This window comes from Carassius auratus, unplaced genomic scaffold, assembly GCF_003368295.1.
Source record: "Carassius auratus strain Wakin unplaced genomic scaffold, ASM336829v1 scaf_tig00013464, whole genome shotgun sequence".
Taxonomy (NCBI): Eukaryota; Metazoa; Chordata; class Actinopteri; order Cypriniformes; family Cyprinidae; genus Carassius; species Carassius auratus.
The window spans coordinates 93,768-110,551 of record NW_020524398.1 but is presented as its reverse complement, the minus strand read 5'-3'; the positions used below and the strand labels follow the sequence as shown (position 1 = coordinate 110,551).

The window sequence follows — 16,784 nt, the reverse complement described above, 5'->3', positions numbered from 1 at the left end:
GTGATCGGAAATTCGATTCTTTTCCGCGAACCGGTTCTTTCGGACGGTTCGATAAAAAAACTGGTTGAAAAAAAACGGTTCACCGGTTCTTTTACGCTCGACATAATGACGTCATTGGTGATGATGTAACGTAATGACGTCTATCAAACATTCAAATATATAATGTCAGTAATCATAACTTCAGTCAGTTAAAAACCTCATAATCATGAAATGTTTACAATTAAGTTTTGCAACAACGCACCCAAAAACAGTAACAGCAATAATGTGCATACGAGGATTTAAGTCTTGAAGATATAAAGTAAATAAATTAGGTGTCATCAGCGCAGAAACCATGTCGTGTCTTCTTCACTTAACAAGCAATAATGAACTCTGACGACTAGGGGTGTAACGATATGCTTGGGTCACGATACGGTATGTATCTCGATACTGGGTTCACGATACGATGCATATCACGATATTTTGAACAACATTTAAAAAAATGAAACTGAAATTTAAATAACAGATTTATTTCAAAAACAAACAAATTTCAACAACTTTCTGTGTTGTACATAAAATATAAAATTTCAAGGTTTAATAAAAACCTTTCTGTACTCAAATTACCAACTGAATAGGTCTGTCTGTCACTGATTTGTTTAATTTTTTTTATTTAACATGAACTTAGAATTAAGAAACCTAAGACAGAACTTCTGAAAGCAGTATAAAAAAAAAGGTTCAAAGGTTTTCTGTTCAAATAAGTTCAAACATAGACACTAGGTTTGTTTAGTTTACCTACAGGTTTTTTTGCAGAAAAACCAACATATCTACATTTTCTGGCAGAAGCTGGGATCTTTGAGCATTCACAATATCCCCTGCTGTAGAAAAAACACGTTCACTGGGAACAGAAGTTGCTGGAACTGTTAGGTACGCCTTGGAAAGAGAGGAAAGAAGTGGGTACACTGTTAAAAATCGCTGTAAAAAAATGGCCAAATTTCGACAGTAAAATACTGTTTTTCATTTAAACAGTGCATTCTGGGTAATATTCATCGTTTTCGAGAAGTAGCCTGCTGCTATATATCGTAAAATAACAACGTTCAAATTCGACACTCAGCGGCTGTGTTTCAAATCACACCCTACACCCTCATTCACTATTCCCTACATGAGTTTACTAATATAGTCCACCTGACAGAGAGAATGAACACTAATGAGTGAATTCAGACAATGATCAACAGCTGCTGTTAATGAGTAGAATCACTGAAGAAGAAAAAAACATAAGACAAACACATGAAATACAACTGACTTCAGCCACAGCTTTAGATGAAATCAACTGAAGATTTAAACGATCAACAAACAGCTTCACCAACTTCACTCATTACTAACCGGACTGACTTTATTTCTGTCAGATCAGAGAACAGAGATCAAAAGATCTTATTGAGAATTAAAGAGATTTAGATGATAATGTTACTGTTTCGTTTGACATCACCATTGTGGAGATCAGTGTTTGCTTTAGTTTGGCTCCTGATCATTGACTTTTACACTTTACATTTTGTTTTATTGCTGTATTTGTATCTTTATGATGCATCTGTTACAGCAGTATTAATTTTGATAGTCAAGTGATTATGGTTGTTTCTAACAGGCATGATCTACTAGACTGACTTAAAGTGTTGCTATAATAATCAAATATTAATTTGGTGTTGAAATATTTGAGTCAATGACACTTCAATTTAGTAAGATTGAAAAGTAGTGAGATAACCAGTATTTATGGATTTAACGACTAGTTTTAGTTAAAAAGTATTTCGGGCAGCAGTCCCCACAACACTCAAAGAGAGAAATCAACAATCAGCATATGAATCTCAACAATGGTGACAATCAAAAGGTTCATGATGCAATGCATGCTGGGTACCAGCACAGGATAAAACTCATCCATGATTCCCAGCATGCATTGCGGCATGAATAAATTATGCCCCTGAATTGTTCACTTATTTTCTTGAATTCTTATGTGCTTATAATTTTGCATTTGTTTTAAGTTTTAGTAGCATGTGTTGTGATGTTCAGAACTGATCTGTTCATTTATTTTGTGGATTGTCACCATTGTTGTGATTCATACGCTGATTCTTGATATTTCTGTCTAAATTTCAGCAAAGGTTTTTTGTTATTTATTATGAGTGACATTTTCTTAACAGTCTTTCATAACTTATGGCTCAGCAGTGTTCCTTCTCATGCTGTAGTATCAATATTCAATAAGAGAAGAGATATGGGATTAGATCAGAATTAATAGTATTTGTTCTTGTCAATCTACAAACAACAATATCAGATTTATTTTCTTCTGTGTACTTTTGTTTTCTATAACAGGTTCCAAAGGCGCATTGTTACAGCATGAAAAAAAAAAAAAACCTTAGTTGTTGAAAAGTCACGTTCAAGAGCCCAACTAAAGTAAACACTGATCTCCATCATGGTAGTGAAAAAAACACCTAAACCTATTTAACTCTCCATAAGTTCTTCTGTAGACATCTGACAGAAATAAAGTCAGTCTGGTTAGTAATGTGAATCTGGTGAAGCTGTTTTAGAAGTTGTTTAATCAGATCTTGAGAGATTTGATGTATTCTTTTATTCAGTTGATTTCATCTAAGCCTGTGGCTGAAGTCATTTGTAGTTCTTGTGTTTCTCTTTCCTTCAGTGATTCTGCAGGTGTTTATCACTAATGCTCAATCATCAATTAATCACCGAATTATCTCATTAACTTCACTGATTCAGTGTTACTCTAACACTCTGTAGTGTGCACACATTATAAGTGTTCATTTAAAACTGAGGATTTTCTTGTGGGGTTTAAAGGGTTAAAGATTTAAGATGAAGAAAAAACAGAATGAAACATAATTTAACAGTAATAAACTGTAATTAATTTACAGGAAACAAACTGTAGAAAAACAGTTATTTACTGGCACCCCTGCTGCCAGTAAATAACTGTTTTTCTACTGTTTCTTGCCGTAAATTAATGGTTGCCAGCAAAAAAAAGGGGTTTTTCTACAGTTTTTTGCCGTCAAGTCAAGGAAAAACAGTAATATACTGTAAAATGTAAACGTCAGATTTACCAAATGAAAAATAAGTTAATTTAACTAAAATATTTGTGAACATCCATAGAAAAAAAATTAGGCAAAGTCATACACTGATAATGAGAGTAAATACTGAACTTGACTGTATTAATGTGTGTTTGCACAAGAGAGATCGTTTAGTTTAATGGTTTTGTTGTTCACCATTGTGCTGTAGAGTAGAGCCGGTGCTTCAGTCAATGATGAGCCACAAATTCTGATTTTCTGCTGCTTTATATAAAGGCAGTAAATGTGGAGTCGCTGATACAGTGGTGATCTCTGTGTTAAGTACTTCAGCACATACATGTGTAATACAGCTGACAATGAGCTGCAGTGATTTGAGTAAAAGTCATGTATTTAGTTACTTTATTACTGCACATTAAGTGTAAGAAATATTCCTTCTCAGTGGACTCAAATGAAATAAGTTCATAGTACTAACATCGTAGGAATGCTAGTTTAAAAACTCGAACTGTTTGAAGCAGTGGGAGTGGAGTTAATTTCCATGGTAGAATTTACGGTAAAATACTGTTAAAAAATAAGAGTGGTAAATTAATGGTTAAGAGCTGTAAATTAACAGTACTTTACTGGCACCCCTGCTGCCAGAAAATTACTGTTATTTAACGGCAAAAATTTTTACAGTGTACGCTTGAGCATTTTCTTTCCACCATTTCAGTGGACAGCTAGTGAGGGGAATAGAAGTGTCTTTTTTGTACATTTCAATCTCTACTTCTATCCTACATCTAGACTGAGAGACTGTTGGTTTAGCAAATGTTGCACCAAGGAGATCTTCCAGTGCTGTCTTTTTGCTAGGTGGTGGCTGCTCTTGCTCAACTCTCTGTGTTATCTCTCTCTTCTCTGCTGCATCAGTGGGATCTCCATCACTGGCACCTCCCTCCCTCTTATCTGCTTGCTCCACAGTGCCAGCCTTAAAAAATATTTAAACACACTATTAAGGAGTGGGGAGGTATAGCATAGTTGCATAGTTACACACACACACACACACACACACACACACACACACCCACATCACAAAGAAGGCTAACCAAAACATGGAAATGCAAATACAGATTCTCAAATAATTAGTAATGCAGAGACATACCTGCTGTAACTGGTTTGATTTGTCCATCAACCTGTGGAAAACCTCTTCACGTTGTTCAGGGAGCAGATGGGGCAACGATCGAAATCTGGGGTCTAGTGCAGTGCTCTCTAGCAGATAATCGTGTACTTCTGAGTATCTGCCTGAGAGGTTTTGCAGGATGGCTGCTTTCATGTTAGCTATAGTTGTGGAGTCCTTCTCATCCAGTGTCATGCTCTGCTCGATCATGGATTTCAAGGGCACAATGAGTGACAGGGTGGCGCTCTTTTCATCAGACAGAACACTGGTGGCTTTTTTTAAAGGTTTGAGAAGGGTTACTATTTCTTCTGCATCAGTGATGTCGTTGCTATCCAGAGTATCAAGTTGACGGGCATTTTTGCGCACCTCTGTGCTCAAGAGAGATGCAGTTATAGCCGCTTGTTGCTCGAGATAGCGTTCCAGCATATCCATGGAGCTGTTCCAACGTGTTACAACATCCATGATAAGCTTATGTGATGCAATCTCAAGCATCTTTTGCTTTTCAGCGAGCACAGCTGTTGCTGTGGCACTGCGGTGAAAGAAAGCCACGACTTTTCTCACGCGACCAAGCAGGCGACTCACGCGAGAAACATTTAAACCTGCTTGCGACGCGAGATTCAGTGTGTGCGCGAAACACTTAATATGCGGTGACAACCCGGATTCTCTCACTGCCACCTCCATGTTGCGTGCGTTGTCAGTAACAACAGCAGTACTATGAGGAGCCTTTTCAAGCCCCCACTCTTGTATAGCCACTTTTAAAACTCCGGCTATGTTAGCTCCAGTGTGTGACTCAAAAAGTGGGCGAGTCTGAAGCACAAAACTTTTCATTTCCCACTCCGCTGTAATAACATGCGCAGTGACTGTAATATAGCTCTGACAAGCCCGCGAAGTCCACCCGTTCGTTGTTATTGCCACATTCTCTGCTTTTTTCAGACCGTCGACCACCTTTGCTTTAGCTTCGCAGTACAGGGCTGGAACTATCTCTTGACTGAAGTGCGGGCGTGACGGAATATGATACCTGGGCTCCAGTACCCTGACCAATTCACGAAATCCAACATTGTCGACAACGGAAAATGGTCTCATGTCTTTTGCAATAAAAACTCCGATGCACCTAGTTATTTCTTGAGCTTTCGCACTTGACTGAGACCATGTTGCAGCAAAACTGCGTTGTATAGATGTTTGGCCTTCTTTTACTCTTTTTGTCGAAGGAGTTTGCAGAAGTTTGTTGTTGTGATGCCGTTTTAAATGGCACATCATATTCGAAGTGTTTGACGTTGTGTATGGCAGTCTTGTTTTACAGTGTTTACAAACAGTTTGTGTTTTGTCTGTAATTTTTTTACCGTCGTCCTGTCGCGTGACTGGAAAGCCAAAATGCTGCCAGACTTCGGATTTATAAGAAGATGGGGCATCTTCAATTTCAGTTTCAACCGAACTCATGTTTCTCAACTAATGTTCAGCTTGAGCGAGTTCTTCAACTTTGAGGAAACCACACATGGCGCTGTTGCAGAGTAAGTCACGTCAGCAGCTCAACCAATAGGATTAGACTGCCGTCATATCGTTAAAGTATCGCCACCATTTTACGATACATATCGTAACATTTTTGCATCGCGAAATATCGTACTGCGAAATATCGTTACACCCCTACTGACGACTCAAATTAAAACAAAGAACTTGTTTACTTTCAGACAGTTTTACAGAGAATGAGTTCACTTTAGCAGCATACACATACTAAGTTCACTTCTAGCAGGCGGCAAGGAAGTCGACCGGAAGTTGAAGTCAGCCGGGTGCCACCATCTTGTAGCAGAACTTCACTTGCGTTAGCATTCCCATTGACTCCCATTCATTTCGGCGTCACTTTGACAGTGAATAACTTTACATCTGAGGCATTTAAAGACTACGTTTGTCCATTATTTATTTCTAAAGATACACGACAATGTATAAAGGGCTCCATTACCTTCTATTTTACATTATGGCCCGTAGAAACAGTTTTTGTAAAAAATAGGCTAACGATTGCGTCATATCCACTCGACTCTCTGTCGCATTACCGTACAGACAGGAGGAGAAGCTCGCAGGCAATTAACTTAATATGGCGTACTGGCGTTACATTTTAAAATACTATACAAAATAATTAATCAGAATACTTACTCCTGCTCACTCACGCCAAAGAACTCCCCGCTCAAGATCGCCGTCTCTGCAAGATTAACGATGGCAGTTTGCACGCACAGCTACTAGAAGATTTACATCTGGCAGACAGGTTGCTGACATCGTCAAGTTTCGTTTGAGTCTGCGCGTCAGAAACGGAAGTGCTAAAAAACGCTAAAAATGGACTTCACTTGTCTCAATTGAGTTCCAATGGGGTCGCTGTGTCCATTTCTTTACTGTCTTTCTAGAGAGCTCTCAATCTGAAGAGCATTATGGGCAATTAATTCTTAAAAGGGGAACAGCCCAATTAATTACTATATATGTAGTTAATGTTCTTATTATTGAACAATGAATTAAACGTTGTACTAAGAATTTATGATTCTCAATCTCATTTAAGTTACAACAAACCATGATCCACTTACTATACATATTGTTATTAAATGAACTTACGTTTCGCCAGATTATCCTTGATTCAAGCCTTCGGTTAATCCACGCTCATAACATTAGCACAGAATCACTTCAGAATCAGTCACCAAAAGAATCAGTTCAGAGTCAGTCGGCATCAGCTCCTTGGTTCTCGAATCGAACGCGTCCGAAAGAAACGTTTTTCTGTTCAGTGTATTGATGATCCGAAAACCGATGCAACCGGTGCATGCGCAGTATCATCAGTTTATCGGTTCTCAAATCGACGCATCCGAAAGAAACGTTTTTTGGTTCAGTGTACTGGTGTACACATACTCGTTTGTGACTTGAAAGGAATGACTTGGTTCTTCCTTTGATGAAATCAGCTGCTGAGTTCATGGCTGGAATAAACATATGGCAGGACTGACCCCTGGACTATCTACCTCTGCCCTTCATTTGGGCTCCATGGATTGGCATTCATATTAGGTCATCCAACATGGTTCTCAATACAGTGTATGCTAAGCTTTGTGTTTCACAAGACTCAACTGAGGATGACATACCAATTACAGAAAAAGGCTTGCTGATGAGCTGCTGAATCTCCGGGTATGGTTTCATCTTGCTAATATATTAAGATGCTTTGTTCTGTCATGTATAATAATTTTGTTGCCATTTTTTCTTTTTGGCTAGACTGAGGAAATAAGGGCCCTTTGTAAGGAGTGTGGAATAGATCACAAAGGATCTAAGATGGATTTAATCATCTGTAGCTCTATATGTGGTAGAGAAAAATATATGTTTTTTTTTCATAAGTTTAGATTTTGAATAATTGTCTCAGTGAAACTACAGCACACAAAAAAGTACTGCTCTAATAATTATTTTTCAGGTTGCACATGTTTTGAACCCCAACCGTGACCCGGGGGAACATATTGTTTCTGTGGGATCAACTGTGCTGTAGCGTTCTGATTAGTTGTCTTTAGGACTGTCAGAAGAAGTTGAAGCAATGGTAAAATAAATTTTTATCAGTAAAATGAGATGGAAAAATATCAAAGGAACTCATTTTATATGTTTTATTAAAAAATTATAGATTTTGAACTGTTGCCTAAAGAACTGTAGAGCACATTGCTTTTAAAGTGGTAAGGTAGCAGTCTAAAAGATTTTATTGAAAACAGGATAAATTTGTATTTATCTGATAATTGTTTCTTTGTTAAAAGATGATAATGTGTATGTTGCTAATTCCTACGTGGTAGTGACCTGGCTTCTGCCACATTCTTGTTTCCCTGAGTTGTCCCTTCCGGTGAGTTCTGAAATGTTTTATCTTGTGAATGATTGTACTATCACTGAATATAAACAATATATTTCCTTGGCTCTGATATGTTTCTACATATTTTAGACTAATGTCGGACAGACAGAACTTGTAGTTCTGCCAGCTTGGGTACCTGGCCACTGGCTACTGTGTGTAAGTAATAGAATTCATATGAGAACTAGGTAAGTTGTAATTTTACCTTTATCCAATACTAAACAATGTGCTGTTGAATTAAGTTTAGTTGCACATTGGCATTAAATTACATAAACCATTACTTAGATGTTTGTGTAGAGCATTGCATGTGCATTTTACAGATAATGAAACCAAAGACACAAGAAATTTATTTTCTCAACTCTATGCAACAAGTAGGAATTTGACCGTACATTGACACATTCAGGTTATGGAAATGTTTAGAATGTGTTCAAAGATTACAGTGGTTCTGTTTTAAACTGTTATCTTTTTTCTTTTCTTTTTCATTATTGTTCATGAACTTTTATTTTGTTCATTGAAAATTTCAGTGATGTGCATGAACAGTTATGTATCAACAAACCACAGATGACATTGTTTGAAAATGAGATATAAATAGGTTAATTGACATTAAGGACTACATCCCTAGAATGTTGGACATCCTTTTTCTTTACAGGAGCATTGCAAAACTCATTGACAGCAGAGAGTGGATGGAGAAAACTGCCAATACATTTGAAGTGAAACGTTTTATTTAAATGCAAACAAAAGTCTATTTCATTACATAAATTATAACATTTACAGTAATTGATATGATAGTAATCTGTGAAGCTAAAAGTATGTGCTTGTTTAAATCCAAACCTTACAGGCAGATGTATAAAGCTGTTTAAATGTTCCTACATTAAACATTACTCTGTATTATATCTACCATTATACCTACCTCTTGACATTTGATCATTTAGAGCTCAACCACTGAGGGGAGGAACTTCACCACTCAAAAGATAATGTCGCCAGGCAGAGTCCAGCGAACCAGGTTATTTGTGCACATACATTCATTAAGAGCTAATAATTACATTTGTGTACATGCAGAGGTATGCATTTTCTAGTTGTTACGGCTACATAGTTGTTCAGATATGAAATTGAAGGGATTATGTACAAGTACTATATTGGTCAGCCCCGTGAATCATTTCATATATAGCTATCAGTAAACATCAGCAAGCATCAAAGACATTTAAAAACATTTCAATTTAATTCATTTTCAGACAGCAGCAAGTGTTTGAAATAAATTCTGTTTGTGATCTTATGTGGATTCTGTTCACCAAATAAGATAAATATTTATATTCAGTGCAGAAGATCCCCATTTGGACTCTTTGTATATACAAAAATATCACTGGATTATTAAAATGAATGGCAAAATGAATGTTTGGAAATGTAAATCGATATTTCCTACTGACAGCGTCATCAGTGCTCTAAGTGGCCCAAAAGAGGTGCCGGTACTCTAGTTTTTTTTGATGACATCCCTCATCCCCTGAGGTAACAACAACTATATGTAAGGGGTATGTCTGCGGTCTTGGGTGATGGGATGGGGGACTTATGATATTAGACTTCGTAGCCTATAATAAAAGAATTTCAAACCTTGACTTAACACATTTTTATTCAAAGATCAACCGTCTGTCCTTACTCTTTAGTCTGCCACAAGAAACAACAACATTAAAATCATGTACTCAAATGTCATTGTAAAAAAAACAAAAAAAAACAATGACTGTTGTAACAGTGCGTAAATCAGACCTTTCTGTAACGCTAACGCCAGAGGTGGGACTTTCAAGTCAAAAGCAAGTCTTCAAGTCATATCCCAAGTCCTCAAAGGGTTAAAGTTAATGAGATAATTAAGTGAGTAATTAAATGATGATTGTGCAAAAGTGATGAACATCTGCTGTTAACAATCGACATCACTGAAGAAAAAAAAGAAGAAAAGCACCAGGCCCAGATGGTGTTACACCAGCCTGTCTAAAAATCTGTGCTGACCAGCTGGCCCCCATCTTTTCACAGATCTTCAACAGATCCCTGGAGTTGTGTGAAGTGCCTTCCTGCTTCAAACGCTCCACCATCATCCCCATCCCAAAGAAACCCAAGATAGCAGAACTTAACGACTACAGACCAGTGGCTCTAACGTCTGTCGTCATGAAGTCGTTTGAAAAACTGGTTCTGGGTTATCTGAAGGACCTTACTGGACCCCCTCCAGTTTGCTTACCGAGCAAACAGGTCCACGGATGATGCAATCAACATGGGATTGCACTTCATCCTGCAACATCTGGACAAAACAGGGACTTATGTGAGGATCCTATTTGTGGACTTTAGTTCGGCATTCAACACCATCATCCCAACAGCCCTTCAGACCAAACTGACCCAGCTCTCTGTTCCTAGCTCTATCTGTCAGTGGACAGTGGACTGTGGACTGATGCACACTCTTTATCCTCCTTCTCCCCACTCTCAGAGATGGACGTCTCCAAAATTCTCCTGTCCAATCATCCTACTACTTGTCCACTTGATCCTATCCCCACTCACCTCCTTCAAGCGATCTCTTCTTCAGTCATACCTTCACTTACTCACATTATCAACTCCTCTCTACAATCTGGAACATTTCCCTTAGCATTCAAGCAGGCTCGGGTAAGCCCACTGCTCAAGAAACCATCTCTAAATCCAGCGCTTCTTGAAAACTACAGACCGGTATCCCTTCTTCCATTCATTGCAAAGACACTTGAGCGGGCTGTGTTCAACCAGCTTTCTATGTTCCTTGGACAGAACAACCTCCTGGACAGCAACCAATCTGGCTTCAAAAGTGGCCACTCAACTGAGACTGCTCTGCTCTCGGTTACTGAAGCCCTGCGACTAGCAAGAGCAGCTTCAAAATCCTCGGTACTCATCTTACTGGACCTGTCTGCTGCTTTTGACACTGTTAATCACCAGATTCTCCTGTCCACCCTCAGAAAGATGGGGATCTCTGGAACTGCTCTCCTGTGGGTTAAGTCCTACCTCTCTGACAGATCCTTCAGTGTGTTTTGGAGGGGTGAGGTTTCTAAGTCACACCACCTTGCTACTGGGGTTCCTCAGGGCTCAGTACTTGGACCACTTCTCTTCTCCATCTACATGACATCTTTAGGATCTGTCATTCAGAAGCATGGCTTTTCTTATCACTGCTATGCCGATGACACCCAACTCTACTTCTCATTCCAGCCTGATGACCCGACGGTAGCTGCTCGCATTTCAGCCTGTCTGAGTGACATTTCTAGCTGGATGAATGACCATCACCTTCAGCTTAACCTTACAAAGACTGAACTACTGGTGATTCCAGCTAACCCATTGATTCATCACAACTTCTCTATACAGCTGGGCTCGTCAACCATAACTCCTTCGAGGACAGCCAGAAACCTAGGAGTTGTGATGGATCATCAATTAAGCTTCACTGACCACATTGCTACAACGACCCGGTCCTGCAGGTTTGCCTTATACAACATTAGGAAGATTAGACCCTTCCTGTCAGAGCAAGCAACCCAACTTCTTGTCCAAGCTCTTGTTCTCTCCAGACTGGACTATTGTAATGCTCTCCTGGCGGGCCTTCCTGCATGTACTGTCAAGCCTCTGCAAATGATCCAGAATGCAGCAGCAAGGGTTGTCTTCAATGAACCAAAAAAAGCTCATGTTACTCCCCTCCTCATCAGGTTACACTGGCTACCAGTAGCTGCTCGCATCAAATTCAAGGTACTGATGCTTGCCTACAAGACAACCACTGGCACGGCACCAACTTACCTAAACTCACTGGTTAAATCCTATGTGCCCTCCAGAAGCTTGCGCTCTGCAAGTGAACAACGCCTTGTGGTGCCATCCCAAAGAAATTCAAAATCACTCGCACGGACCTTTTCCTGGACTGTGCCCAGCTGGTGGAATGACCTCCCAATCTCAATTCGTACAGCGGAGTCTTTACTCATTTTCAAGAAACATCTAAAGACTCATCTTTTTCGCCTGCACTTAACCTACTAACACCAGTACTTTTCCTTTTCTTGTCTTTTTCATTTAATAAAAAAAAAAAAAAAAAAATTTATATACACCTGGTTATGCGTTCTATACTAGACTAACTGAGACTTGTCATGGCACTTGTATTCTGTTGTTGTTCTCTTGTTGACCTGACTGCTTCTATTGTTCTCATTTGTAAGTCGCTTTGGATAAAAGCGTCTGCTAAATGATTAAATGTAAATGTAAATGTAAATGGATCACCAGCTTTCTGACAGACAGGCAACAGTTAGTGAGACACATCAAACAGCTGCTCCACCAACAATGGTGCCCCTCAGGGATGTGTTCTCTCCCCTCTGCTCTTCTCCCTGTACACCAATGAATGCACCTCTAAAGACCCCTCTGTCAAGCTCCTAAAGTTTGCAGACGACACTACAGTCATCGGCCTCATCCAGGACGGTGACGAGTCTGCTTACAGACAAGAGGTTGAGCAGCTGGCTGTCTGGTGCAGTCTTAACAACCTGGAGCTGAACACGCTCAAAACAGTGGAGATGATCGTGGACTTTAGGAGAAACCCACCTGCACTTTCCCCACTCACCATCATGAACAGCACTGTGACTGCAGTGGAGTCATTCAGATTCCTGGGAACCACCATCTCTCAGGACCTGAAGTGGGACAATCACATTGACTCCATTGTTAAAAAGGCCCAGCAAAGGTTGTACTTCCTTCACCAGCTGAGGAAGTTTAACCTGCCACAGGAGCTGCTAAAACAGTTCTACTCAGCCGTCATTGAGTCTGTCCTCTGTACTTCAATAACTGTCTGGTTTGGTTCAGCAACAAAATCAGACATCAGAAGACTACAGAGAACTGTTCGGACAGCTGAAAGGATTATTGGTGCTCCCCTGCCCACCTTTCAAGAACTGTATACATCCAGAGTGAGGAAAAGGGCTCATAAAATCACTCTGGATCCCTCACATCCAAGTCACCCCATCTTTGAACTTTTGCCATCTGGCCGGCGCCTCAGAGCCGCAAACACCAGAACAGCAAGGCACAAGAACAGTTTCTTCCCCCAGGCAATCTACCTCATGAACAGTTAAATGTTCCCTACTTATGCTTAAAACTTGCAATATCCTTATATTTATTTGTTAACCCTCCATCCTAGAACATTCCTGCATCTCACTCAATCCTATTCCATTATCATTTATAGCACAATTGTTTATACACTTATTTATTTGTCAATTTGTAAATCTGTTTTTTTTCTTTCTTTTTTTCTGTGTGTTGTTGTCTCTATGTACTGGAAGCTTATGTCACTAAAACAAATTCCTTGTATGCGTAAGCATACTTGGCAATAAAGCTCTTTCTGATTCTGATTCTGATTCTGAAAAGTAAAGACAAACACAAAAACTACAACTGAATTTAGCCACAGCCTCCAACTGAAAACAACAACAAGAAAAACACTATGCCACCATAATTGTGGTCAAGGTTTGCTTAAGGGAGTCTCTTGACCCTTTTAGCAATTTAAAGCAGTTTGATTCAAAATAATTGCAATGTTGTTTTTGCAACAAACATGTATGTATTGCTGAATCAAACCTTGCAATAACATATTATTTTATATTTTTTCTGCTTATAACTTATGATGACTGAACATCAGTAGTCTTTATCTTTGGATTGTTGATTGACACTCTTTTACTGAAGTAAAAAAAGAAGAAAAAGCTCCTCCTATAAACACCAGCGCAATGCTTCAACATTGAAAGACAAAAAAGGGGAGCTGTTAGTTCAGGCTTTTAGACATGCAACCTTACCACACGATCCTCATCAGTGGTGACAGTTTTCCATACTGCAGTGCATGACGAGTTTTTACTATGGTGTTACCCAGCATGCAGCATGTTATTGATTGTCACCACTGTTGAGAGTCATATGCTGGTTCTTTATGTCTGTGTGTGTCTATCGATTAGTGGAGCTCCAATTTTGCATTCACTTCATAAGCTTAAAATTCAGCAACTGTAATTTTTTTGCATGCTGTAGTTTTACTGAGTCAATTATGCAAAACTCAAACTAAACAGATGTTATTTTTTTACTGTAATTAGACCAGGTCATGAATACTAGCGTATCACATACAGACAATTAATATTTTCTTTCTGCTTTACAGCAACTCATGCAAAAGCTACATTAAAGAGATACGACACAACGAGTCAAGAGCTCAACTAAATTAAAAACTAATCTCTATGATGGTGGCATCATTTTAACCAATAAAACATTAACATCTGATCCTCTGTAATTCTCAATTACAGCAGGTGTTCATCACTAATGCACAATCATTATTTAATTGGTTACTTAATTATCTCATTAACTTTAACCCTTTGAGGACTTGGGATATGACTTGAAGCATCACTGTCCTCCTCGCAGCTGCAGCAACTGCGCTCTCTTAATCAAGCTTTAAAACAAAAAGGTGACAAAAAGGTCGTATTGTCTTTGTGTATATAGACTAATTAGATAAATGAATATCTAAATTCGTGCCTAGCCACCTACGGACTACGGTATTTTATTACAACTTAGAAAAAAGATGCTACAGCCAATGAGCAGCCGGCGGGGACTGGTTGCAGGACGACTCAACCTCAAGATTTTACTTTAGTAAAATTTTCGGGACAATTAGGGCCAGATTCGGGATTTGGGACAACAGTTTAGATTTCAGGACTGTCCCGAATTTTTTGGGACGTCTAGTCACCCTACCTGAAAGAGCTACTGCATTATTTCATTAGCTTGAGTCTGACCTGCAGTGATATCATTCTTGCTAAGTGGAGTATCAGCCAGCGAGTCGTATGATTCTGACCGTGTTGTTTTATTATTCAGAGTCTGAAGCCAGGAAAGCATATTAAGTGTTATTCAGTGTATTTGATTTTTTGCCGAGTTGTTACTGACAGAGTAACAACTAGAGTGTCATACAGTTCTACACCAATAAGCTCATCTTAATCAAAACAATTACCGTTTAGGTTCGTCCAGACTGCACTCTGGCCTACTATGATTAATCCACTTAAAACTATATTAAAATGAGATCCACAGGTGGATGTGTGGATGTCAGGGCAAGCAGAAGAGTGCCAATCAATCGATGTGTCCCAGAAAACCCAGATGTGACTATCATTTGAAAATCTTTTTCTGTTTGGTGTTTGACAATTTAAACTATTACTGCCATCAGTGTCTGTTGAACCTAAAAACTTATTTTTTATTGGTTTACCCTCAGGTTGCGTGTTTTGAGGCCCTAGAGATTTTGATTTTTAATCCATTACTTAATTTAATGCCATTTGATATAATATGATATATAATTTTTCTTTCACAAAGCAAAATGATTGTTATGCTACTGTTAGTTTGACTGTGTTTGCAGGGAAATAATGGTATTTTATGTCATTTGATCAAGAGTTAATGCATTAGATTTCTGGTAAATTTATACAAATATTTCTACAATATTCTGCTTTTCACACACAACTTTCTTGAAAATAAAAATGTTGTAAGAATTGGAGTTATGTCATAAAAATAACTTTTTCCTTGTCAGATGAGCAAACGTGACCATAATATTTGACAAGAGACATTAAAAACCATCAATATCCAGGATTCACCTACAAATGAAACTCAGCTCAACTTCACTGAGGAAGAGTTTAATAAATCTTATGTACAAAAAATACTTTACATTCATATACAATATAATCATCTGAAATATCATAAAGATTAGGGGTGTTACGGTACGCAAAAAAAAAAAAAAAAAAAAAAAAAAAAAAACACTGTTGGCGGTTTCCCTCTATGTCACCTACAGTAGCAGCAGCACACCAGCGCCGCGTCAGGAACGATTCTGGTGTGTAAAAGACACAGAAAACGCGAAGCAGCCGTCACGCAGCAGAAAAGCCATGCACACGCCACGCAGCCAGTGTGTCACCGGCCTTAGAATAAGCTGCAGGGCAGGATTTGCGCTGAACGCGGAGACTTCCGCCACTTAATATGTTCGTTTAGAAACACGAAAATGCATATGTTTCTCCCACAAAATATTGCATTCGGTACACACGTGCACCGTACCAAAAGCCCTGTACCGAAACGATCCGATACGAATACACGTACCGTTACACCCCTAATAAAGATTGTTTTAAACATATCAGAGCTTAATCCTCAGATGTGTTTTAGGTCCTGGTGATATTATTATTAATGACTACAGTGTCATTACACTGTATTAAGAACAAATTGTTACAATAATATTAGTATATATACACACACACATCTCATACAACATATACAATTTAGATTTTATCATATCATACAGTGTAAAATACACATACTTGTTTTTCGATATTTAGATATATTAAAAAGGTGTTTATATATCAAGCAAAACATATTTCATTCTAAATATTACAAATCCTCTGCTGTCTGATGTAAGGTGTAAATGGCAATGTAAGGTCTGAAATATCATAACTAAAAAAAACATGTACATGCTTATCTACATTGTTCATTTTTAAGATAAAAAGGAGATTGGAGGCATCAGAAAGAGCATCCTGTTTTTCTGCAGCTTTGAGTTTTTATTGTGAGTAGATAAAATAAAATCAAATAAAAGTAGCAGACCCTTTACAAACTTTGGGGTTTGTCTGTGCGCAGTTGCTGTTGTTAAAATCCAAGTAATAGTGAAAGTGTCTCTAAACTCCTGTAACTCACACACATCAGCGCTTGATCATTGACTTCAGTTCTGATGAATCTGTTGGATTCAATGTGTCTGTCCTGATCCATATTCTCCATGTTTAGTACCTGTCAGTACAGA

General features: G+C 38.5%; 1 protein-coding gene across 1 annotated transcript in view; it reads right to left on the bottom strand.

Moving 5' to 3' along the window:
* Positions 1-15,785: 15,785 nt before the first annotated feature.
* LOC113073994 (NACHT, LRR and PYD domains-containing protein 12-like) overlaps positions 15,786-16,784 on the bottom strand; it is a 56,921-nt gene continuing 55,922 nt past the window's right edge. The window contains exon 10 of the mRNA XM_026246687.1: positions 15,786-16,771. Coding sequence (XP_026102472.1) covers positions 16,765-16,771 — 7 coding nt within the window. The 3' untranslated portion in view covers positions 15,786-16,764. The remainder of the gene's footprint in view (positions 16,772-16,784) is intronic.